The sequence below is a fragment of the Pelophylax lessonae genome (assembly GCF_965119305.1).
Source record: "Pelophylax lessonae genome assembly, chromosome: 12".
NCBI classification, from domain to species: Eukaryota; Metazoa; Chordata; class Amphibia; order Anura; family Ranidae; genus Pelophylax; species Pelophylax lessonae.
In genome coordinates, this window is record NC_138779.1 from 223,870,855 (window position 1) to 223,895,453 (window position 24,599).

Consider the following 24,599-nt stretch of genomic DNA (forward strand, 5'->3'; position numbering starts at 1 on the left):
TAACGATAACCATAATGCTAACCCTAATCATTCCCTAATGCTAACTCTGATGATAACCCTAATGCTAACCTTAATGATAACCTTAATGATAACCCTAATGGTATCCCGAATTATAACCCTAAAATGATAACCCTAATGCTAACCCTAATGATAACCCTATTGCTAACCCTAATGACATCCCTAATGATAACCCTAATGCTAACCCGACTGGTATCAATAATGATAATGCTAATGATAATCCTAATGATAACCCTAAAATGATAACCCTATTGCTAACCCTAATGACATCCATAATGATAACCCTAATGCTAACCCTAATGATAACCCTAATGATAACTTTAATGCTAACCCTAATGGTTTCTCTAATGCTAACCTTAATGACAACCCAAATGTTAACCCCAATGCTATCCCTAATGCTAACCTTAATGACAACCCAAATGTTAACCCCAATGCTAACCCCAATGCTAACTCTACTGATAACCCTAATGACATCCATAATGATAACCTTAATGCTAACCCTACTGATAACCCTAATGATATCCCTAATGTTATCCCTAATGCTAACCCTAATGAAAACCCTAATGATATCCTTAATGCTAACCTTAATGCTAACCCTAATTATAATTCGAATGTTAACCCTAATGATAACCCTAATGCTAACTCTAATGCTAACCTTAATGATATGGCTAAAGCTAACCCTAATGCTAATCCTAATGACATCCCGAATGATAACCCTAATGCTAACCCTATTACTAACTCTAATGCTAACCCTAATGATAGAGTTAATGATAACTCTAAAGGTATCTCTAATGATAACCCTAATGACATCTCTAATGCTAACCCTAATACTAACTCTAATGCTAACACTAATGCTAACCCTAATGGTAACCCTAATGCTAACAATATTGATATCCTTAATGGTAACCCTAATGATAACCCTAATGCTCACCCTAGTGATTTAACCCTAATGACAACCCTAATGATAACCTGAATGCCAGCCCTAATGATAACCCTAATGACATCCCTAATGCTAATCTTAATGCTAAGCCTAATGATAACCCTAATGGCATTCTAATGATAACCCTAATGCTAGCCATAATGATAACCCTATTGATAACCCTAATGATAACCCTAATTACATCCCTAATGATAACCCTAATTATAACCCTCCAATGGGGTTCCTAATGATAATTCTAATGTTAACCATAATAATAACCCTAATGATATCAATAATAATACCACTAATGCTAACCCTAATGTTAACCCTTATAATAACCATAAAGATAACCCTAATGATAACCTTAATGAGAATCCTAATGCTAACCATAAAGAAAACCCTAATGAAATCCCTAACGCTAAACCTAATGTTAACCCTAATGACATCCCTAATGATAAACGCAGTGATAACCGTAATGCTAACCCTAATAATAACCCAAATGCTAACCCTAATGCTAACTAGAGATGTACAGAACTGTTAGCCGGCGAACAGTTCCCGGCGAACTTCGCATGTTCGCGTTCGCCTCCGTGGGCGAACATATGCGATGTTCGGTCCGCCTCCTATACATCATCATTGAGGCAAACTTTGACCCTGAACATCACAGTCAGCAGACACATTCCAGGCCAATCAGCATACCTCCCTCCCACCTCCTATAAATAAGCAAGGGCAGCATCCATCTTAGATCATTTCTGTGTTACTGAGAGCAGGGAAAGTGCTGCTGCTGCTGTTATAGCTAGGGACAGTTCCCGGTCTTGTTAGCCAGTGTTCTTGGTACACTCCTGCTGTAAGGACAGCACCCCAAAAAGCCCTTCCTAGGGCTGGTATTTGAGGTTTTTTTGGATATATATATATATATATATATATATATATTGTCCCCAAAAGCCCCTTTGAGGGCTGGTATTTGAGTATTTTTTTAATATATATATATATATATATATATATATATATATATATATATATATATATATATATATATGTAGCATGTCCAGAACCAGGAAAAAAAGATCATATAGGTGTAAAAGGGGTTCCCACCATCCCTTCTCTACTGAAAAATTATCTTTTTTTTTCTGGTTCTGGACATGCTACAGAGCTGAAACTTCACAAGTACACTTTTTAGACCCCCTTGACACTAAATCACACAAAAAAAGTTCTTAAAAATTGTCATTTTTGATAGATAGACAATTATTGGAAAACTTAAAAAAAAAAAAAAAAAACTTAAAAAAAAAAAAAATTCTTTGGATTTATTGTCTGGGGGTCTAAAAAGTGTACCTGTGAAGTTTCAGCTCTGTAGCATGTCCAGAACCAGAAAAAAAATAGAATCAGGGTTAGGGCTAGGGTTAGGGTTAGGGTCAGGGCTAAGGTTAGGGTTATTTTTAGTGCTTAGGGTTAGAGTTAGAGGGGTAGGGGCAGGGCTACTAACTCTAACCCTAAGTATCTCACCGTAACCCTAACCCTAGCCCCTAACACTAAACCTAACCCTCTAACCATAACCCTAACCCTCTAACCTTAACCCTAACCCTCTAAGCCTAGCCATAAAAATAACTCTAACCCTAACCCTAGCCCTAACCCTAACCCTAATTCGTAATTTTTGTCTGGTTCCGGACATGCTACAGAGCTGAAACTTCACAGGTACACTTTTTAGACCCCCCAGATGCTAAATCCAAAGAAATTTTTTATTTTTATTTTTTTTTATTTTTTTTCCAATAATTGGCTCTCTATCAAAAAATTACAATTTTTAAGAACTTTTTTTGTGTGATCCCTCTCCGGCATGCCACAGTCCAGGTGTTTGTCCCCTTGAAACAACTTTTCCATTACTATTGTGGCCAGAAAGAGTCCCTGTGGGTTTTAAAATTCGCCTGCCTATTAAAGTCTATGGCGGTTCGCAATGTTCGCCGGTTCGCGAACATTCGCTGATGTTCGCGTTCGCGAACAGCGAATTTTATGTTCGCGACATCACTAATGCTAACCCTAACGATAACCCTAATAATAACCCTAATGCTAACCCTAATGACATCCCTAATGATAACCCTAATGATATCCCTAAGTATGACCCTAATAATAACCCTAATGCTAACCCTCATGATATCCCTAATGATAACCGCAATAGCAACCCTGATGATAACCCTAAGGCTAACCCTAATGCTAACCCTAATGACATCCCTAATGCTAACCCTAATGACATCCCTAATGATAACCCTAATGCTAACCCTAATGACATCCCTAATGCTAACCCTCATGCTAACCCTAATAATATCCCTAATTATGACCCTAATGATAACCGTTATGCTACCTATAATGCTAACCCTAATGCTAACCCTCATGATATCCCTAATGATAACCGCAATAGCAACCCTGATGATAACCCTAATGCTAACCCTAGTGATAACCCTAATGACATCTCTAATGATAACCATAATTGTAATCCTAATGCTAACCCCAATAATATCCCTAATGACATCCCTAATGCTAACCCTAGTGATAACCATAATGATAACCCTAATGGTATCCCTAATTATAACCCTAAATATAACCTTAATGCTAACTCTAATAACATCCCTAATGCTAACCCTAATGATAACCCTAATTATGACCCTAATGATAACCATAATGGTATCCCTAATGATATCCCTAAAGACAACCCTAATGCTAATGATAATGATAATCCTAATGTTATCCCTAATGACATCCCTAATGCTAACTCTAATGACAACCCTAATAATACCCTAATGATAATCCTAATGCTAACCCTAATGATATCTCTAATGATAATCCTAATTATAATCCTAATGCTAACCCCAATAATATCCCTAATGCTAACCTTAATGATAACCCAAATGATATCCCTAATAACCCTAATAACAACCCTAATGCTAACCCTAATGCTAACCTTAATGCTAACCTTAATGATAACTCTAATGATAACCCTAATGCTAACCCTAATGATAACGCTAATGGTATCCCTAATTATAACCCTAAATATAACACTATTGCTAACCCTAATATTAACGCTAATGCTAATACGAATGATAACCATAATGCTAACCCTAATGACATCCCTAATGTAACCCTAATAATAACCATAATGATAACCCTAATGATAACCCTAATGCTAGCCCTAATGAAAACCCTAAGGACATCCCTAATGCCAACCCTAATGATAACCTTAATGATAATCCTAACGTTAACCCTATTGATAACCCTAATGACATCCCTAATGCTAATCCTAATGATAACCCTAACGATAACCCTAATGTTAACCCTATTGATTTCCCTAATGCGAACCCTAATTATAACCCTAATGGTATCCCCAAAGGTAACCCTAATGATAACCCTAATGCTAACCATAATGATACCCCAAATGCTAACCCTATTAATATTCCTAATGCTAACACTAATGTTACCCTATTGATATCCCTAATGTGAACCCTAATGCTAACCCTAATGATAACCCTAATGATAACTCTAATGCTATCCCAAAAGGTAATCCTAATGATAACCCTAACCATAACTCTAATGCTAACCATAATGACAACCTTAATGTTAAACGTATAGATATCCCTAATGCTAATCCTAATGATATCCCTACTGATAACCCTAAGGCTAACCTTAATGAAAACCCTAATAATAACCCTAATGTTATCCCTAATGACTTCTCTAATGGAAACCCTAATGATAACCTTAATGGTATCCCTAATGCTAACCTTAATGCTTTATCTAACCCCACCTCTAGTGCTAAATCTAAAGCTAACCCTTCATTTTTTAACAAAGCCATGTGATCACCACCACAAATCTCACATAATGATCACATGACTTTGTTGATCAGCAAAGAGTTAAAGTTAGTGTTCATGTTAGGGCTGTGGTTAGGGTTAGTATTAGGGCTGCCATTAGGGTTAGTATTAGAATTAGGTTCATGTTTAGGGTTAGTGTTAGGGGTGTGATTAGGGTTAGTGTTAGGGCAGTAGTTCGGGTTAGTATTAGTGTTAGAATTAGGCTCATGTTTAGTGTTAGGGTTAGTATTAGAATTAGGGCTGTTGGTTAGGGTTAGTATTAGTGTAAAAATTAGACTCATGTTTAGGGTTAGTATTAGTGTTAGAATTAGGCTCATGGTAAGGGTTAGTGTTAGGGCTGTGGTTAGGGTTAGTATTAGTGTTAGAATTAGGGTTAGTGTTAGAATTAGGCTCATGGTTAGGGTTAGTATTAGTGTTAGAATTAGGCTCATGGTTAGGGTTAGTGTTAGGGTTGTGATTAGGGTTAGTGTTAGAATTGGGGGTCATGCTTAGATGCTATCTTCCCTACAATCACATGATTGTTCCTTTAATTGCTGCACCCCCGGTATCCCTCCAGAAAGAATCTTATTAAAGTAGAAGCATTCCATGCAATGATCCTCAGAACACTGCAGGGGGCGCCAGCAGGCTGCCTGAACTCTAACATGTCACATCTCAAGTGTGAAAACCCAGAGGTTCCCACCACTATATGGCAGCTGAAGTTATTTGCAGATCTTCACTTTTCCTGTAAAAGTTGAGCTTGGCCCAAACCTCCCCATTTCACTTTAACATGATGGACAGCCTCAGTGACCAATAGGAAGGAAGGGGCGGGACCAGGCTGGGCTTTACTAGGAGGAGCAATGATCTGCATATAACTTCAGCTGTCTGGTGACCAACCTGTTTTGTGCAATCTCGCCACCCCCCCACCCCCCCCATCCCTAATGTCTTACCATACGCTTGGATGTTTTAGTACCTCGCACGCTCTGTCCCAGTCTGGTGACAAATAAAATGTTTCCACCATGTTGATCGTTCTCGGGGTCCCTGATTGGATCGGAGCCCTCACATACACCGCCAGCTCGGCAGAATCATCCATTTCCATCCATCAATCCCCTGTGGAGGACTCACCTTCCCCAAGACATCTTCATCCTCTTCTTCCTCATCCTCCTCGGGGCTCTCAGTGGGGGCAGCGCCCTCTGGTGGCGGGGGGATTTCCGCGGACGGCGGGGGGTTCGCTGGCTTTGTGTTGTTGTTGGACAGTTGGAACTCTTTGTGACCGCTGAAGAAGAACTCTAAAAAACAGAGAAAAATGCCAATTAACTGGGCGACAAAAGTTCCTGCTTCACTGTTGGTGTTCCTCGCCTTGTCCCAAGAGCTGACAATCTGCAATGTTTCCCTTCTATGGAATTCATTCAATACAATGTACAAAGCACTTCTTTAATTACATTCATTTTTTATTACAAGTCTCCCTGAATAACCTCCTGGAACCTCTATGTATTCGGGTCATCACAGCTTCCATCACAGGCTTCTCACACAGGTTTTTATTACACACAACTTCCTGCAGACTATACGCCTCGGTGGTAGATTTTCTGGTCTGATGGCGGTTGAGGCGGTAATTCGGTAATTGGAAGGGGCAGATCTGTACGTTAGATTTGGGTTTTGCCTCCACTGTTATTATTGCCCCCCCTTGTCTCCCCTGCCCCATGTCATTGCCCCCCCCCCCCCATCACAGAGCGCTCGCCAGGCGTCTTGGTCTCTTTAATTGGATAGAATGAATTGGTTTTGATGTCAGGTCGGCGCTCCGTACAGTACATCACCATAGTAACCGAGCTCTGCGTTCGGCATCGCCGTAACAAAGCTCTGCGGGGTGTGAGTGGCTCTGCGGCCTCCTGAGTGCCTTACAGTAAAGGATGGCGAGGAAGGCTAGACAGTTACCATGGCAACCGAGGTACGCACGCTCCCGCACAAAACCAGCTAAACACACAAACATGACGGGAGCGTTTCACCAACCCTCTGACCACCGGCCATGCCAGGGACCGCCAAGCATACTTGGGACTGCCAGCAATGCCAGGGACCGCCAGCCATACCAGGGACCGCCAGCCATACTAGGGACCGCCAACCATACTAGGGACCGCCAGCCATACTAGGGACCGCCAGCAATGCCAGGGACCGCCAGGGCCCGCCAAGCATGCTAGGGACCGCCAGCAATGCCAGGGACCGCCAACCATACTAGGGACCGCCAGCCATACTAGGGACCGCCAGCAATGCCAGGGACCGCCAAGCTTGCTAGGGACCTCCAGCAATGCCAGGGACCGCCAGCCATACCAGGGACCGCCAGCCATACTAGGGGCCGCCAGCCATGCCAGGGACCGCCAGCCAAACGAAGGACCGCCAGCCATACTAATGACCGCCAAGCCAGGGACAGCAAGCCTTGCCAGGGACTGCCAGCCATGCCAGGGACCGCCAGCCATACTAAGGACCGCCAGCCATACTAAGGGCCGCCAGCCATACCAGGGACTGCCAGAAATACTAGGGACTGCCAGCCATACCAGGGACTGCCAGCCATGCCAGGGACCGCCAGCCAAGCAAGGAACAGCCAGCCATTCCAGCACTGCCAAGGACCACCAGCCATGCCAGGGGGCCCCCAGCCATACTAGGGACCGCCAGCCATGCTTGTTGTTTCTCAGATTGGATGATGTGTTTGCCTTCCTCTGGATAAACTATGGTGGAGGGATCCCATGTTCCATTGTTTGCACACAATGTATCAGTGTAAATCAGAATTCTGTATCTATAGTCTGTATACAATGCAAACTTATGATATCACATTAAATGTTTTATTACAGTATATCAGTGTAACCATATAACTATGTAATTATAGCCCTTCAAAAAAATACAAGGCTGAGGGGTCATTGGCAGCATTCCAACATTACAAAGAATGCAATAAGAAATGAAAGAGCGCAATCAAGGCGGCTAAAATAGAACAGGAAAGGCACATAGCAGAAGAGAGTAAAAAAAACAAAGAAACTCTTTAAGTATATAAATAGTAAGAAACTGAGACCAGAACACATTGGCCCCATAAAGGAAGACAAAGGGAATCTGGCTACAGAGGACAGAGAGAAGGCGAAAGTGCAAAATAAATTCTTATCCTCAGTCTTCACCAAAGAATTGGGGGGACACAGTAACCTGGACTGTAATGTTAGACTAAATAACACGTCACAGGAAGCCCCCCTCATGGTTAACAGAAGACAGACTCAGAACCAGACTTGAAAAATTTAACATAAATAAGTCACCAGGACCGGATGGCTTACACCCAAGGGTCCTTAAAGAACTCAGCCAGGTGATTGCCAGAACATTGTTCCTCATTTTTATGGATCAACAGACGGGTATGGTGCCAGCTGATTGGAGAAAAGCCAACGTGACGGTGGCACCAATATTTAAAAAAGGGCTGAGATATATCCCTGGGAACTACAGGCCAGTTAGCCTAACATCTGTAGTCTGCAAGAGTGGAGGGGATGATAAGGGACTATATACAAGACTTTAGTAATGAAAATGATATTATTAGTAGAAATCAGCATGGATTCATAAAAATCGTTCTTGCCAAAACAATCTATTAACCTTCTATGAAGGAGTGAACTGCCATCTAGATAATGGAAGACCTGTGGATGTGGTGTACCTGGATAAAGGAAGGTCAGTGGATGTGGTGTATCTGGATAATGGAAGGCCTGTGGATGTGGTGTATCTGGATAAAGGTAAGCTTGTGGATGTGGTGTATTTGGATAAAGGAAGGTCGGTGGATGTGGTGTATCTGGATAAAGGAAGGCCTGTGGATGTGGTGTATCTGGATAAAGGAAGGCCTGTGGATGTGGTGTATCTGGATAAAGGGAGCCCTGTGGATGTGGTGTATCTGGATAAAGGAAGGTCTGTGGATGTGGTGTATCTGGATAAAGGAAGGTATGTTGAAGTGGTGTATCTGGATAAAGGGAGCCCTGTGAATGTGGTGTATCTGGATAAAGGGAGCCCTGTGGATGTGGTGTATCTGGATAAAGGAAGGCCTGTGGATGTGGTGTATCTGGATAAAGGAAGGTCTGTGGATGTGGTGTATCTGGATAAAGGGAGCCCTGTGGATGTGGTGTATCTGGATAAAGGGAGCCCTGTGGATGTGGTGTATCTGGATAAAGGAAGGTCTGTGGATGTGGTGTATCTGGATAAAGGAAGGTATGTGGAAGTGGTGTATCTGGATAAAGGGAGCCCTGTGGATGTGGTGTATCTGGATAAAGGAAGGTCTGTGGATGTGGTGTATCTAGATAAAGGAAGGACTGTGGATGTGGTGTATCTGGATACAGGAAGGTCTGTGGATGTGGTGTATCTGGATAAAGGAAGGTCTGTGGATGTGGTGTATCTGGATACAGGAAGGTCTGTGGATGTGGTGTATCTGGATAAAGGAAGGTCTGTGGAAGTGGTGTATCTGGATAAAGGGAGCCCTGTGGATGTGGTGTATCTGGATAAAGGAAGGCCTGTGGATGTGGTGTATCTAGATAAAGGAAGGACTGTGGATGTGGTGTATCTGGATACAGGAAGGTCTGTGGATGTGGTGTATCTGGATAAAGGAAGGCCTGTGGATGTGGTGTATCTGGATAAAGGAAGGACTGTGGATGTGGTGTATCTGGATAAAGGTAAGCCTGTGGATGTGGTGTATCTGGATAAAGGAAGGCCTGTGGATGTGGTGTATCTAGATAAAGGAAGACCTGTGGATGTGGTGTATCTGGATAAAGGAAGGTCTGTGGATGTGGTGTATCTGGATAAAGGAAAGCCTGTGGATGTGGTGTATCTGGATTTTGCAAAGGCCTTTGACACCGTTCCCCACAAACGCTTACTGTACAAACTAAGGAAGGTATGCATAAGGTGAGTACCTGGATAGAGAACTGGCTCCAGGGGAGAGCCCAGAGGGTGGTGATTAATGGGGAGTACTCGGATTGGGCGGGTGTGGAAAGTGGGGTCCCCCAAGGTTCTGTCCTGGGACCAATCCTGTTTAATTAACAGAATACTGGGATGTATAAAAAAGGGGATTCACTCCAGAAATAAAGAGATTATTCTCCCACTCTACAAGACTCTGGTCCGGCCACATCTGGAGTATGCTGTCCAGTTCTGGGCACCGGTCCTCAGGAAGGATGTGCTGGAACTGGAGAGAGTCCAGAGAAGGGCAACAAAGCTAATAAAGAGAATGGAGGACATCAGCTATGAGGAAAAACTACAAGCACTGAACTTATTCTCTCTGGAGAAGAGACGATGGAGGGGGGATATGATATCAATGTACAAATACTGTACTGGTGACCCGAGCATAAGGAACAAACATTTCAGCAAAAGGGAATATAAAAGAACTCGCGGCCATTCACTAAAATTTGAAGAAAAGCGGTTTAACCTTAAATTGCGTAAAGGGTTCTCTACTGTCAGAGTGGTAAGGATGTGGAATTTTCTTCCACAAGCAGTGGTATCAGCAGGGAGCATTGATAGTTTCAAAAAACTATTAGATGGGCACCTTAAAGACCACAACATACAGGGGGTATACAATGTACAACATACAGGGGGTATACAATGTACAACATACAGGGGGTATACAATGTATAACATACAGGGGTATACAATGTATAACATACAGGGGTATACAATGTACAACATACAGGGGTATACAATGTACAACATACAGGGGTATACAATGTACAACACACAGGGGTATACAATGTACAACATACAGGGGTATACAATGTACAACATACAGGGGTATACAATGTACTATTGACGGCAAACACACACTCATACCTTATGGGTTGAACTGGGTGGATCGATGTATTTTTTTTTCCTCATTAAACCTATGTAACCATGTAACAATGTAACAATGTAACTATGTAATAAAGCAATGTATTGAGTTAGCCATATAATCAGGTAACAATGTATAAATGCCATCATGTAGTCATATAACAGTGACCCTAGGCCGCAATCTAACAATGTAACAATGAACATAGGTAACATGCAGATCATCATTCTTCCAGTGGAGGATAAGGAATGAACGTCACATCTGAATGGTTATTGGAAGGATCGCCACCCCCCTCCCCCCCCCCTCCAATGTAAGCATCAGTGGAATATTTTTTATTCCTTATAACAATTGAATCCAATGATGGTAAAGGTCGGTGACGAGGGGTCGGGGTCTGTGAACCACCCACATATCATTGATGTCATTGATGATGATTGGTGTCATTGCCGATCAGATGGGTCTCCCTGTGGAGACAAGACGTCATCGGGGGAACGTCACAGCCTGGAAAGGACAGAGAATGGGGGGGGGATTTAACCATTATCACTCCAGTGTGATGTACAGACAGCCGGCCCCAGAGACCGCAGAGTGCGAGCGTTCCACTGGAATCTGTCGCTTTTATTGAAGTGGCTTCCACAGCCGCCAACATGCGATATTCTGCATTATAGATTGTAAGCTCTCAGGACCAGAGCCCTCCCAACCCTCCTGTACTGAATTCCATGGTGATTGCACTGTCCTCCTTTATTATGTACGGCGCTGTGCAAACTGATGGCGATATATAAATCATGAATTATTATTAATGTGCCCCCCTTCTCCCACATACCACTTCAGAATAAAAGTCTTATTTAATTATGGAGGAGGACCAGAGGAGTCAGCTGCTGGAGCCTCCTGAATGCTGAGACAAGGGGGTGCTACGGAGAACCGCAGGATCTGCTGGAGGAGTTATGTCCTCTTCTCTGCTGCCAACTACTTTGACAAGGTGAAGGTGGAGTTGAGGGTGGTGCTGCAGCTGCAGAAAAGGTGCAAGGGCTACATGAAATGATCTGGCGGGCCGGATTTGGCCCATGGGCCTTGTGTTTGACACGTGTCTTAGAGGAACACGGCTATATACAGGGCTTTTTTCTCAAAGAAAAGGCGCAGGAACTCTGATTCACCCCTTTTCTCCTTTCCTGGTTCTGCCCCCTACCCACCTCTGAGCACTGTTCCTCGGTTCCATCTCTTACCCACCTCCGAGCACTGTTCTTGGTTCTGCCCCCTACCCACCTCCCAGCACTGTTCCTTGGTTCTGCCCCCTACCCACCTCTGAGCACTGTTCCTTGGTTCCACCCCTTACCCACCTCCGAGCACTGTTCCTTGGTTCCACCCCTTACCCACCTCTGAGCACTGTTCCTTGGTTCCACCCCTTACCCACCTCCGAGCACTGTTCCTTGGTTCCACCCCTTACCCACCTCTGAGCACTGTTCCTTGGTTCCATCTCTTACCCACCTCCGAGCACTGTTCCTTGGTTCTGCCCCCTACCCACCTCCGAGCACTGTTCCTTGGTTCCACCCCTTACCCACCTCCGAGCACTGTTCCTTGATTCCACCCCTTACCCACCTCTGAGCACTGTTCCTTGGTTCCACCCCTTACCCACCTCCGAGCACTGTTCCTTGGTTCCATCTCTTACCCACCTCCGAGCACTGTTCCTTGATTCCACTCCTTACCCACCTCTGAGCACTGTTCCTTGGTTCCATCTCTTACCCACCTCTGAGCACTGTTCCTTGGTTCCATCTCTTACCCACCTCCGAGCACTGTTCCTTGATTCCACCCCTTACCCACCTCTGAGCACTGTTCCTTGATTCCACCCCTTACCCACCTCTGAGCACTGTTCCTTGGTTCCATCTCTTACCCACCTCTGAGCACTGTTCCTTGGTTCCATCTCTTACCCACCTCCAAGCACTGTTCCTTGATTCCACCCCTTACCCACCTCTGAGCACTGTTCCTTGGTTCCACCCCTACCCACCTCCGAGCACTGTTCTTTGGTTCCACCCCTTACCCACCTCTGAGCACTGCTCCTGGGTTCTGCCCCTACCCACCTCTGAGCACTGTTCCTTGGTTCCATCTCTTACCCACCTCTGAGCCAACAAGTGGCTTCCACAGCCGCCAACATGCGATATTCTGCATTATAGATTGTAAGCTCTCAGGACCAGAGCCCTCCCAACCCTCCTGTACTGAATTCCATGGTGATTGCACTGTCCTCCTTTATTATGTACGGCGCTGTGCAAACTGATGGCGATATATAAATCATGAATTATTATTAATGTGCCCCCCTTCTCCCACATACCACTTCAGAATAAAAGTCTTATTTAATCATGGAGGAGGACCAGAGGAGTCAGCTGCTGGAGCCTCCTGAATGCTGAGACAAGGGGGTGCTACGGAGAACCGCAGGATCTGCTGGAGGAGTTATGTCCTTTTCTCTGCTGCCAACTACTTTGACAAGGTGAAGGTGGAGTTGAGGGTGGTGCTGCAGCTGCAGAAAAGGTGCAAGGGCTACATGAAATGATCTGGCGGGCCGGATTTGGCCCATGGGCCTTGTGTTTGACATGTGTCTTAGAGGAACACGGCTATATACAGGGCTTTTTTCTCAAAGAAAAGGCGCAGGAACTCTGATTCACCCCTTTTCTCCTTTCCTGGTTCTGCCCCCTACCCACCTCTGAGCACTGTTCCTCGGTTCCATCTCTTACCCACCTCCGAGCACTGTTCTTGGTTCTGCCCCCTACCCACCTCCCAGCACTGTTCCTTGGTTCTGCCCCCTACCCACCTCTGAGCACTGTTCCTTGGTTCCACCCCTTACCCACCTCCGAGCACTGTTCCTTGGTTCCACCCCTTACCCACCTCCGAGCACTGTTCCTTGGTTCCACCCCTTACCCACCTCTGAGCACTGTTCCTTGGTTCCACCCCTTACCCACCTCCGAGCACTGTTCCTTGGTTCCACCCCTTACCCACCTCTGAGCACTGTTCCTTGGTTCCACCCCTTACCCACCTCTGAGCACTGTTCCTTGGTTCCATCTCTTACCCACCTCCGAGCACTGTTCCTTGGTTCTGCCCCCTACCCACCTCCGAGCACTGTTCCTTGGTTCCACCCCTTACCCACCTCCGAGCACTGTTCCTTGATTCCACCCCTTACCCACCTCTGAGCACTGTTCCTTGATTCCACCCCTTACCCACCTCTGAGCACTGTTCCTTGATTCCACCCCTTACCCACCTCTGAGCACTGTTCCTTGATTCCACCCCTTACCCACCTCTGAGCACTGTTCCTTGGTTCCATCTCTTACCCACCTCTGAGCACTGTTCCTTGGTTCCATCTCTTACCCACCTCCAAGCACTGTTCCTTGATTCCACCCCTTACCCACCTCTGAGCACTGTTCCTTGGTTCCACCCCTACCCACCTCCGAGCACTGTTCTTTGGTTCCACCCCTTACCCACCTCTGAGCACTGCTCCTGGGTTCTGCCCCTACCCACCTCTGAGCACTGTTCTTTGGTTCCATCTCTTACCCACCTCTGAGCACTGTTCCTTGGTTCCATCTCTTACCCACCTCTGAGCACTGTTCCTTGGTTCCATCTCTTACCCACCTCCGAGCACTGTTCCTTGGTTCTGCCCCCTACCCACCTCCGAGCACTGTTCCTTGGTTCCACCCCCTACCCACCTCTGAGCACTGTTCCTTGGTTCCATCTCTTACTCACCTCCAAGCACTGTTCCTTGGTTCCATCTCTTACCCATCTCTGAGCACTGTTCCTTGGTTCTGCCCCCTACCCACCTCAGAGCACTGTTCCTTGGTTCCACCCCCTACCCACCTCTGAGCACTGCTCCTTGGTTCCACCCTCTGCCCACCTCTGAGCACTGTTCCTTGGTTCTGCCCCCTACCCACCTCAGAGCACTGTTCCTTGGTTCCACCCCCTACCCACCTCTGAGCACTGTTCCTTGGTTCTTTGGAGTTGGTTGGAGGAACTTGACTGGCCTGCACAGAGTCCTGACCTCAACCCCATAGAACACCTTTTGGACTGTGAGCCAGGCCTTCTCATCCAACATCATCAGTGCCTGACCTCACAAATGCCCTTCTGGAAGAATGGTGAAACATTCCCATAGACACTCCTAAACCTTGTGGACGGCCTTCCCAGAAGAGTTGAAGCTGTTATAGCTGCAAAGGGCGGGGCCAACTCAATATTGAACCCTACGGACTAAGACTGGGAGGCCATTAAAGTTCATGTGTGTGTAAAGGCAGGCGTCCCAATACTTTTGACAATACAGTGTGTGTGTAATGTTGGACATGCCTCGTTTTTTTTACAACGCAGTGCGCAGATGTGAACGGCGGGATTGACATCAATGAATCTCTATGTGAATGGGACCTAATATTGGCACTGACTAAAATTCATAATTTATCGTCATTTCCAATCTATTTATTTCCAGCTTTTATTATAATGTATCCGATGATCCCGCCATGACAATCCCTGCTCAGGCACTTCCTGTTAATGTATATAAGCAGTCACTGGCACTATACCCCCCCCCTTCAGAGCTGAGAATTGCAGCAATGGTGGTGATGGCCCTAGCTCCGCCCCCTCCTGTCAGCCTGATTAGAGATTTCAGCTGGTGTGGGGAGCCGCCAGTCATTTATTAGAAGGCGGATTAGAAGAGATTACATGCCGCCTATAGGGAGGATTTCCACGTTCTCCAGGTTGTCACGTCTCAGTGACGGGTAACGGCGTTTCCATTGTCCTCGCCGCTCGCTAAAAGCTTTTATCGCAGTCATAGATCTACCTGCGATTTATCGGGGGAAGGGAGCCGGAGGGAGCTGTACTGAGCGCACTGCGATGAGCGCGTTTTATTATCGGATAATCGGCGTAAGTGGCACTTGTGACATCGGGGTCCAAGGATCAATGCCACCATGGATCAATGTCGCCATGGGAACAATCCCTGCGTTCAGGCGTGGAGAGCGAATGTTATTCCAAGAACCCGACCGACCAGGCGCGCGTTTACAGTACACTGATATCTGACGCGAGTTCACGGCGATTCGCAAACATGGCGACAGAGCGGCCGGTGAGGGGAGACTGCGGCATCGCCAGATCGAAGGCTCGGGTCATACCAAGGCGCATTACGTGTAGGGCGGCCCATTTATTTTAATATGTAAATAAAGTCCCGGACTCTTTCCCAAAAACGCGTCGCACCGAATCGCACACATTTGCAGGTAGGTGACAATGAATGACATTGCCGCGCGTCTACTAAACAGCAGCGCGTTTCTCCGCGGGACGGGAAAGTGTGAAATTTTACACGCCTTCCCGACACGCAAAGATTTGAATCTCCAAGCTTTCCCACAAGCAGGGAGCGCATACCTGAATGTGACCTGCTATCAACTGCCTGCACAGCTGAGCTCAGACTGGGAAAGGGGGAAACAGCACAGCAGGTCAATCAGCTGTGGACTGAAGGAGCATGCTGACAGGAGGAGGGATCAGAGTGACAGAGAAATGAGCTCTATGGGACCCCCTGCTGGCTGCTTACACAGAGTACATACAACTGCTATGGGGCCCCCTGCTCGCTGCTTACACAGAGTGCATACAACTGCTATGGGGCCACCTGCTGGCTGCTTACACAGAGTACATACAACTGCTATGGGGCCCCCTGTTGGCTGATTACACAGAGTACATACAACTGCTATGGGGCCCCCTGTTGGCTGATTACACAGAGTACATACAACTGCTATGGGGCCCCCTGCTGGCTGATTACACAGAGTACATACAACTGCTATGGGGCCCCCTGCTGGCTGATTACACAGAGTACATACAACTGGTATGGGGTCCCCTGCTGGCTGCTTACACAGAGTACATACAACTGCCATGGGGCCCCCTGCTGGCTGCTTACACAGAGTACATACAACTGCTATGGGGTCCCCTGCTGGCTGCTTACACAGAGTACATACAACTGTTATGGGGCCCCCTGCTGGCTGCTTACACAGAGTACATACAACTGCTATGGGGCCCCCTGCTGGCTGCTCACACGGAGTACATACAACTGCCATGTGGCCCCCTGCTGGCTGCTTACACAGAGTACATACAACTGCTATGGGGCCCCCTGCTGGCTGCTTACACAGAGTACAAACAACTGCTATGGGGCCCCCTGCTGGCTGCTCACACGGAGTACATACAACTGCCATGTGGCCCCCTGCTGGCTGCTCACACAGAGTACATACAACTGCAATGGGGCCCCCTGCTGGCTGCTTACACAGAGTACATACAACTGCTACGGGGCCCCCTGCTGGCTGATTACACAGACTACATACAACTGCTATGGGGTCCCCTGCTGCCTGATTACACAGAGTACATACAACTGCTATGAGGCCCCCTGCTGGCTGCTTACAAAGAGTACATACAACTGCCATGGGGCCCCCTGCTGGCTGCTTACACAGAGTACACACAACTGCTATGGGGCCCCCTGCTGGCTGCTTACACAGAGTACATACAACTGCTATGGGGCCCCCTGCTGGCTGCTTATACAGAGTACATACAGCTGCTATGGGGCCCCCTGCTGGCTGATTACACAGAGTACATACAACTGCTATGGGGCCCCCTGCTGGCTGATTACACAGAGTACATACAACTGCTATGAGGCCCCCTGCTGGCTGCTTACACAGAGTACATACAACTGCTATGGGGCCCCCTGCTGGCTGCTTACACAGAGTACATACAACTGCTATGGGGCCCCCTCCTGGCTGATTACGCAGAGCTTTATAGAAGGGGAATGATTCGGATACAATAATCATGTATCAGTTTGGGAATCTCAATCCGATCAATATGAAACCAATAATTATCCTCTACATCTATAGGAAGTATCTGGAGATCCGAGAGACAATTCTGGGCACCGCCATTGGGGTGTCATTGAGAATAACGGGGATCGCAAAACATGCCCCACGTATTGCGTTGATTCAGAATGCCGTGGTGTGAGCGGAGCCTAAGAGCACAAATACCCCTCCCCAAAAAAATTTCCCCACAAGCACAAATCTCCCCCCAATTCTAATTCCCCCTTCCAAGCACAAACCCTCCCCCCCAATCCCCTCTCCCAGCACCCCCCCCCCCCCCCAAAAATTCCCCTCCTAGCACAAATCCCCCCATAAATCCCAAATACCACAAATACCCCTCCCAAAATAATTCCCCCCCCCAGCACAAATCTCCCCCCACTTCTGATTCCCCCTTCCCAGCACAAACCCTACCCCCCAATCCCCTCTCCCAGCACAACCTCCCCTCAAAATTATCCTCCTAGCACAAATCCCCCCCATAAATCCCAAATAGCACAAATACCCCTCCCAAAATAATTTCCCCCTGAGCACAAATCTCACCCCACTTCTAATTCCCCCTTCCCAGCACAAACCCTCCCCCCTCCCAATCCCCTCTCCCATCACAACCTACCCCCCCCCAATTCCCCTTCTAGCACAAATCCTCCCCCTACTTCTAATTCCCCCTTCTCAGCCCAAACCCTCCCCCTCAAAATTCCCCTTCTAGCACAAATTCCCCTTCCCAAAAAAAATCCCCGCACAAATCCCCCCCACACTCCAAATTCCCCCTCCCAGCACAAACCCTTGCCCCCCAATCCCCCCCCCTTCCCTTCCAGCACAACCTCCCCCCCAAAATTCCCCTCCTAGCACAAATCCCCCCCCCATAAATTTCGAATAGCACAAATACCCCTTCCAAACCCCCCCCCCTCCCCAGCACAACCCCTCCCCCCCAATCCCACCTCCCAGCACAACCTCCTCCCCAAAATTCCCCTCCTATCACAAATTCCCCCCAATAAATCCCGAATATCACAAATACCCCTTCCGAAAAAAATGTCTCCTCCGAGCAGGAACCCCTCCACTCCAAATCCCCCCTCCCCAAATTTCCCCTCCTAGCACAAATACCCCCCCCCCCTACCCAAACATCCCTACTAGCACAAATTCCCCTCCCCCCAATAATGTCCCCTCCTAGCACCAACCCCCCCTCCATCACCAACAATACAGACCTGCTTACAGATATAGAAATACGGGGAAACTTAGGAAACAGTGACCATAGGTCGATTCGTTTCAGTATTAACCACTTAAGCCCCGGAAGATTTTACCCCCTTCTTGACCAGGGCCTATTTTGCGATTCAGCACTGCGTGATTTTAACTGACAATTGCGCGGTCGTGCGGCGCTGTACCCAAATGAAATTGACGTCCTTTTTTACCCACAAACAGAGATTTCTTTTGGTGGTATTTGATCACCTGTGCGATTTTTACTTTTTGCGCTATAAACGAAAAAAGAGCGACAATTTTGAAAAAATAACAATATTTTTCACATTTTTTTATATGAAATTCCCCCCAAAAAATGTAAAAATCAAAATTTTTTAACATTTTAGGCCAATTTGTTTTCTGCTACATATGTTTGGTAAAAAATCACAATAAGCGTATTTTGATTGGTTTGCGCAAAAGTTAGGGAAAGATTCTTGTCATTTTTATTGTTTTTTTTTAACTAGTAATGGCGGCGATCTGCAATTTTTTTGCGGGACTGCGACATTGCGGCAGACAGATCGGACCCCTAAATGACATTTTTGACACTTTTGGGGTTACCAGTGACATTACTACAGTAATCAGTGCTATATATATGCACTATCACTGTAAAAATGACACTGGCAGGTAAGGGGTTAACTTTATTGGAGAGGCAGGGGTTAAATGTGTCCCTAGGGGCATGCTTCTAACTGTAAAGGGGCGTGGCTTTTCATGTAACCACAGAGACATACAATCCTACATAGCAGGACCGTATGATCTCTGCTGTTACATCAGGGAGAATGACAGGCTGCTTTGTTTACATCAGCTGCCTTCCTTTCTCCCTCCGCAGCGGACGATCGCGGGTGGCTGGCGGAAATCGGAGCCACTCGCGCGGGGGAACACAGTGAACGAGCGGGGGCGGGAGCGCGCGCCACCGGGGGCACTCGCGGGCGAGTGACGTACCCCTACGTCACTTTGCCCAGGAGGGACTGACCGCCGCCGTAAATAGTCGTGCGGCGGTCGGCAAGTGGTTAATCATAGTAATAGGAAACACAAGGGCAATATAAGGACACTGAATTTCAAAAGAGCCAATTTCCCAAAACTGCGCTCGCTGCTAGAAAATATTAAATGGGATAGAACCCTGGGAACAAAGAACACGGAGGAAAAATGGGAGTGCTTCAAGATCATACTAAACAAAGGGATTGGCCAGTGCATTCCAGAGGGAAATACATTTAAAAGAGCAAAACTAAACCCTGGGTGGCTAAACTCCAACATAAAAATGCATATTAATACTAAGGAAAAGGCCTTCAAAAAGTACAAGGCTGAGGGGTCATTGGCAGCATACAAGCATTACAAAGAGTGTAATAAGAAATGTAAAGACGAAATCAGGGCGGCTAAAATAGAACACGAGAGACATATAGTGGAAGAGAGTAAAAAGAACCCCAAAAAATTCTTTAAGTATATAAACAGTAAGAAAGCGAGGCCAGAGCACATTGGCCCCATAAAAGACGACAAAGGAGATTTGGCCACTGAGGACAGAGAAAAGGCGGAAGTGTTAAATAATTTCTTCTCTTCAGTCTTCACAAAAGAATCGGGGGCTACACTAACCCAGCTTGTAAGGCCGAACTAAATAATACACCTCAGGAAATACCGCCATGGCTAACAGAAGATAGACTTAGAACTAAACTAGAGAAACTTAACATAAATAAATCACCGGGACCGGATGGCTTGCACCCGAGGGTTCTTAAAGAGCTCAGCCAGGTGATTGCCAGACCATTATTCTTGATCTTTAAGGATAGCTTACAAACGGGTATGGTGCCAGTGTACAACATACAGGGGTATACAATGTACAACATACAGGGGTATACAATGTACAATATACAGGGGGTATACAATGTACAACATACAGGGGGTATACAATGTACAACATACAGGGGGTATACAATGTACAACATACAGGGGGTATACAATGTACAACATACAGGGGATATACAATGTACAACATACAGGGGGTATACAATGTACAACATACAGGGGTATACAATGTACAACATACAGGGGTATACAATATACAACATACAGGGGGTATACAATGTACAACATACAGGGGTATACAATTTACAACATACAGGGGTATACAATGTACAACATAAAGGGGGTATACAATGTACAACATAAAGGGGGTATACAATGTACAACATACAGGGAGTATACAATGTACAACATACAAGGGTATACAATGTACAACATACAGGGGTATACAATATACAACATACAGGGGGTATACAATGTACAACATACAGGGGTATACAATGTACAACATACAGGGGTATACAATGTACAACATACAGGGGGTATACAATGTACAACATAAAGGGGGTATACAATGTACAACATACAGGGGGTATACAATGTACAACATAAAGGGGGTATACAATGTACAACATACAGGGGTATACAATGTACAACATACAGGGGTATACAATGTACAACATACAGGGGTATACAATGTACAACATACAGGGTGTGCCCTACATGTGTGCCAGGATGAGGAATATGGCGGCTCCCTACATGTGTGCCGGGATGAGGAATATGGCCGCTCCCTACATGTGAGCCGGGATGAGGAATATGGGCACTCCCTACATGTGTGCCGGGATGAGGAATATGGGCGCTCCCTACATGTGTGTCAGGATGAGGAATATGGCCGCTCCCTACATGTGTGTCAGGATGAGGAATATGGCGGCTCCCTACATGTGTGCCGGGATGAGGAATATGGCCGCTCCCTACATGTGTGCCGGGATGAGGAATATGGCCGCTCCAGACAGTCAGGTGACAGCGTTGTCAGGGTCTGGCGTGAACGGAGCGCACACGGAGCCGCCCCACGCGGTTCGTCTTCATAACCTGCAGTGACACCCATTCTGCATCATAAAGGAGACCCCCGCTGAGCGCTCTCTGCATCACCAAATCATTTCTCTGTAAGAAATAGAAAAGTTTCGTGCAGTCAGGAACATGCGATAGAAATTCAAAAATCTACGCCTGGAGGTGGTCCCGCCTCCTGCTCCTGATGTCATCGAAGCTCCGCCCATTTCCCTATCTTTCCTATGGAAGGTTTCTATATTCCCTCTTTATTTGGCTCTTCTCACCTTTTCCCGACATTCCTGCTGGAGTGTCAGGGGTCAGAGGTCACCACAAGCCGGACAGCTGCTGCCTGAAGATACAAGCTGTCCCCCGCTCCCTGGGGTTGACCTCATCACACTTCAGCTGACCTCTGACCCCGACGAAAATCAATCTGACAAATCAGAAGCCAGCTCAGTAATGAGAGTTTAATATTAAATATTCAGATTCCAGCAGGAGCCCCATCATGGCGGCTGGTCTTTAATAACACTGAGCAGCAGGAAAACAGACAAACCCTCCCCCAAATATATATATATATCGGGGATCTCTCTGCTCTCTCCTCCTATCAGCATGCTTCTTGCACTGCAGAGCACCTGATTGGCTTCTTGTACTGCTTCTCCCTCCCCCAGCCTGAGCTCTGCGGTACAGGGAGGCTGATAAGGTCAAATTCCGCTACTTATTCTGCTTGTATTTAAAAATACATGAAATGATTTATTACTGAATCCTGAGTGGTATTCATGTGCGTCTTTTCTGGAGTTCTCTGAGGTTATAGAGGATAAATAATAGATGAAGAAGAATATAGAGAGCGATCTTCTGCAGCACATCGAACGGCTGTGACAGGACCGGGCAAGACACAATGAGAGTATATATATTATTATATAGAATGGGAGTATATATATTATTATATACAATGGGGAGTATATATATATTATTATATACAATGGGAGTATATATATTATTATATACAATGGGAGTATATATATATATTATTATATACAATGGGAGTATATATATATATATATTATATACAATGGGGAGTATATATATATTATTATATACAATGGGAGTATATATATTATTATATACAATGGGGAGTATATATATATATTATATACAATGGGGAGTATATATATATTATTATATACAATGGGAGTATATATGAGTATATATATTATTATATACAATGGGAGTATATATATATTATTATATACAATGGGAGTATATATATATATTATATACAATGGGGAGTATATATATATTATTATATACAATGGGAGTATATATATATTATTATATACAATGGGAGTATATATATTATTATATACAATGGGGAGTATATATATATATTATATACAATGGGGAGTATATATATATTATTATATACAATGGGAGTATATATATTATTATATACAATGGGGAGTATATATATTATTATATACAATGGGAGTATATATATATATTATATACAATGGGGAGTATATATATATTATTATATACAATGGGAGTATATATATATATTATATACAATGGGGAGTATATATATATTATTATATACAATGGGGAGTATATATATATTATTATATACAATGGGGAGTATATATATATTATTATATACAATCGGAGTATATATATATTATTATATACAATCGGAGTATATATATTATTATATACAATGGGAGTATATATATATATTATATACAATCGGAGTATATATATTATTATATACAATGGGAAGTATATATATATTATTATATACAATGGGAAGTATATATATTAGTATATACAATGGGAGTATATATTATTATTATATGCAATGGGGAGTATATATATTATTATATATAATGGGAGTATATATATTATTATATACAATGGGAGTATATATATATTATATACAATGGGGAGTATATATATTATTATATACAATGGGGAGTATATATATTATTATATACAATGGGAGTATATATATATATATATATATATATATATATATATATATATATATATATATATATATATATATATATATATATATATATATATATATTATATACAATGGGGAGTATATATATTATTATATACAATTGGAGTATATATATATATATATATATATATAATATACAATGGGGAGTATATATATTATTATATACAATGGGAAGTATATATATTATTATATACAATGGGAGTATATATATTATTATATACAATGGGGAGTATATATATTATTATATACAATGGGAAGTATATATATTATTATATACAATGGGAGTATATATATTATTATATACAATGGGGAGTATATATATTATTATATACAATGGGGAGTATATATATTATTGTATACAATGGGAAGTATATATATTATTATATACAATGGGATGTATATATATATATTATATACAATGAGGAGTATATTTATCATTATATACAATGCGAGTATATATATTATTATATACAATAGGAGTATATATATTATTATTTCTAATGGAAGTATATATATTTTTATATACAATGGGGAGAATATACATTATTAGGTACAATGGGGAGAATATACATTATTATATATAATGGGAAGTATATATACTATTATATATATTATTACTATGGGTGTGGTCTATATATGTGATGTATGCAGATAGTATTCATACATTCCATAAGATGGGACATACGTATCAAAAGAGCTTACAATCTACTACATCAGATCCTCCAATATGACCCATCTGTAAGGCACAGAGGACTCCTCTCCTGAATGTCTCTGAGTGAAATCACCTGACTGGTAAGAAACTATAAAGTGAACCCCAGGAGTGGAGAATTTAAAAGGGAATACCAGGAGCGGAGTACTCACAGGACCCCAGTAGTAAAGTAAGAGACCCGGAGGATGAAGAGTAAGGGAACCCCAGGAGCGGAGGAGTACTCATAGGATAACCCCAGGAGTAGTGTAGGGAACCCCAGAAGTAGAGTAAGAGAACCCCAGGAGTAGAGTAAGAGAACCCCTAGGAGCGGAGTACTCACAGGAGAACCCCCAGGAGTGGAGTACTCACAGGAGAACCCCAGGAGTAGAGTAAGAGAACCCCAGGAGTAGAGTACTCACAGGAGAACCCCAGGAGTAGAGTAAG

The 24,599-nt window shown here is 44.4% G+C and overlaps 1 protein-coding gene across 1 annotated transcript in view; it reads right to left on the reverse strand.

Moving 5' to 3' along the window:
- FAM131C (family with sequence similarity 131 member C) overlaps nt 1-24,599 on the reverse strand; it is a 48,915-nt gene that overhangs the window by 18,581 nt on the left and 5,735 nt on the right. Inside the window, exon 2 of the mRNA XM_082274100.1 lies at nt 5,887-6,050. Coding sequence (XP_082130226.1) covers nt 5,887-6,050 — 164 coding nt within the window. The remainder of the gene's footprint in view (nt 1-5,886; nt 6,051-24,599) is intronic.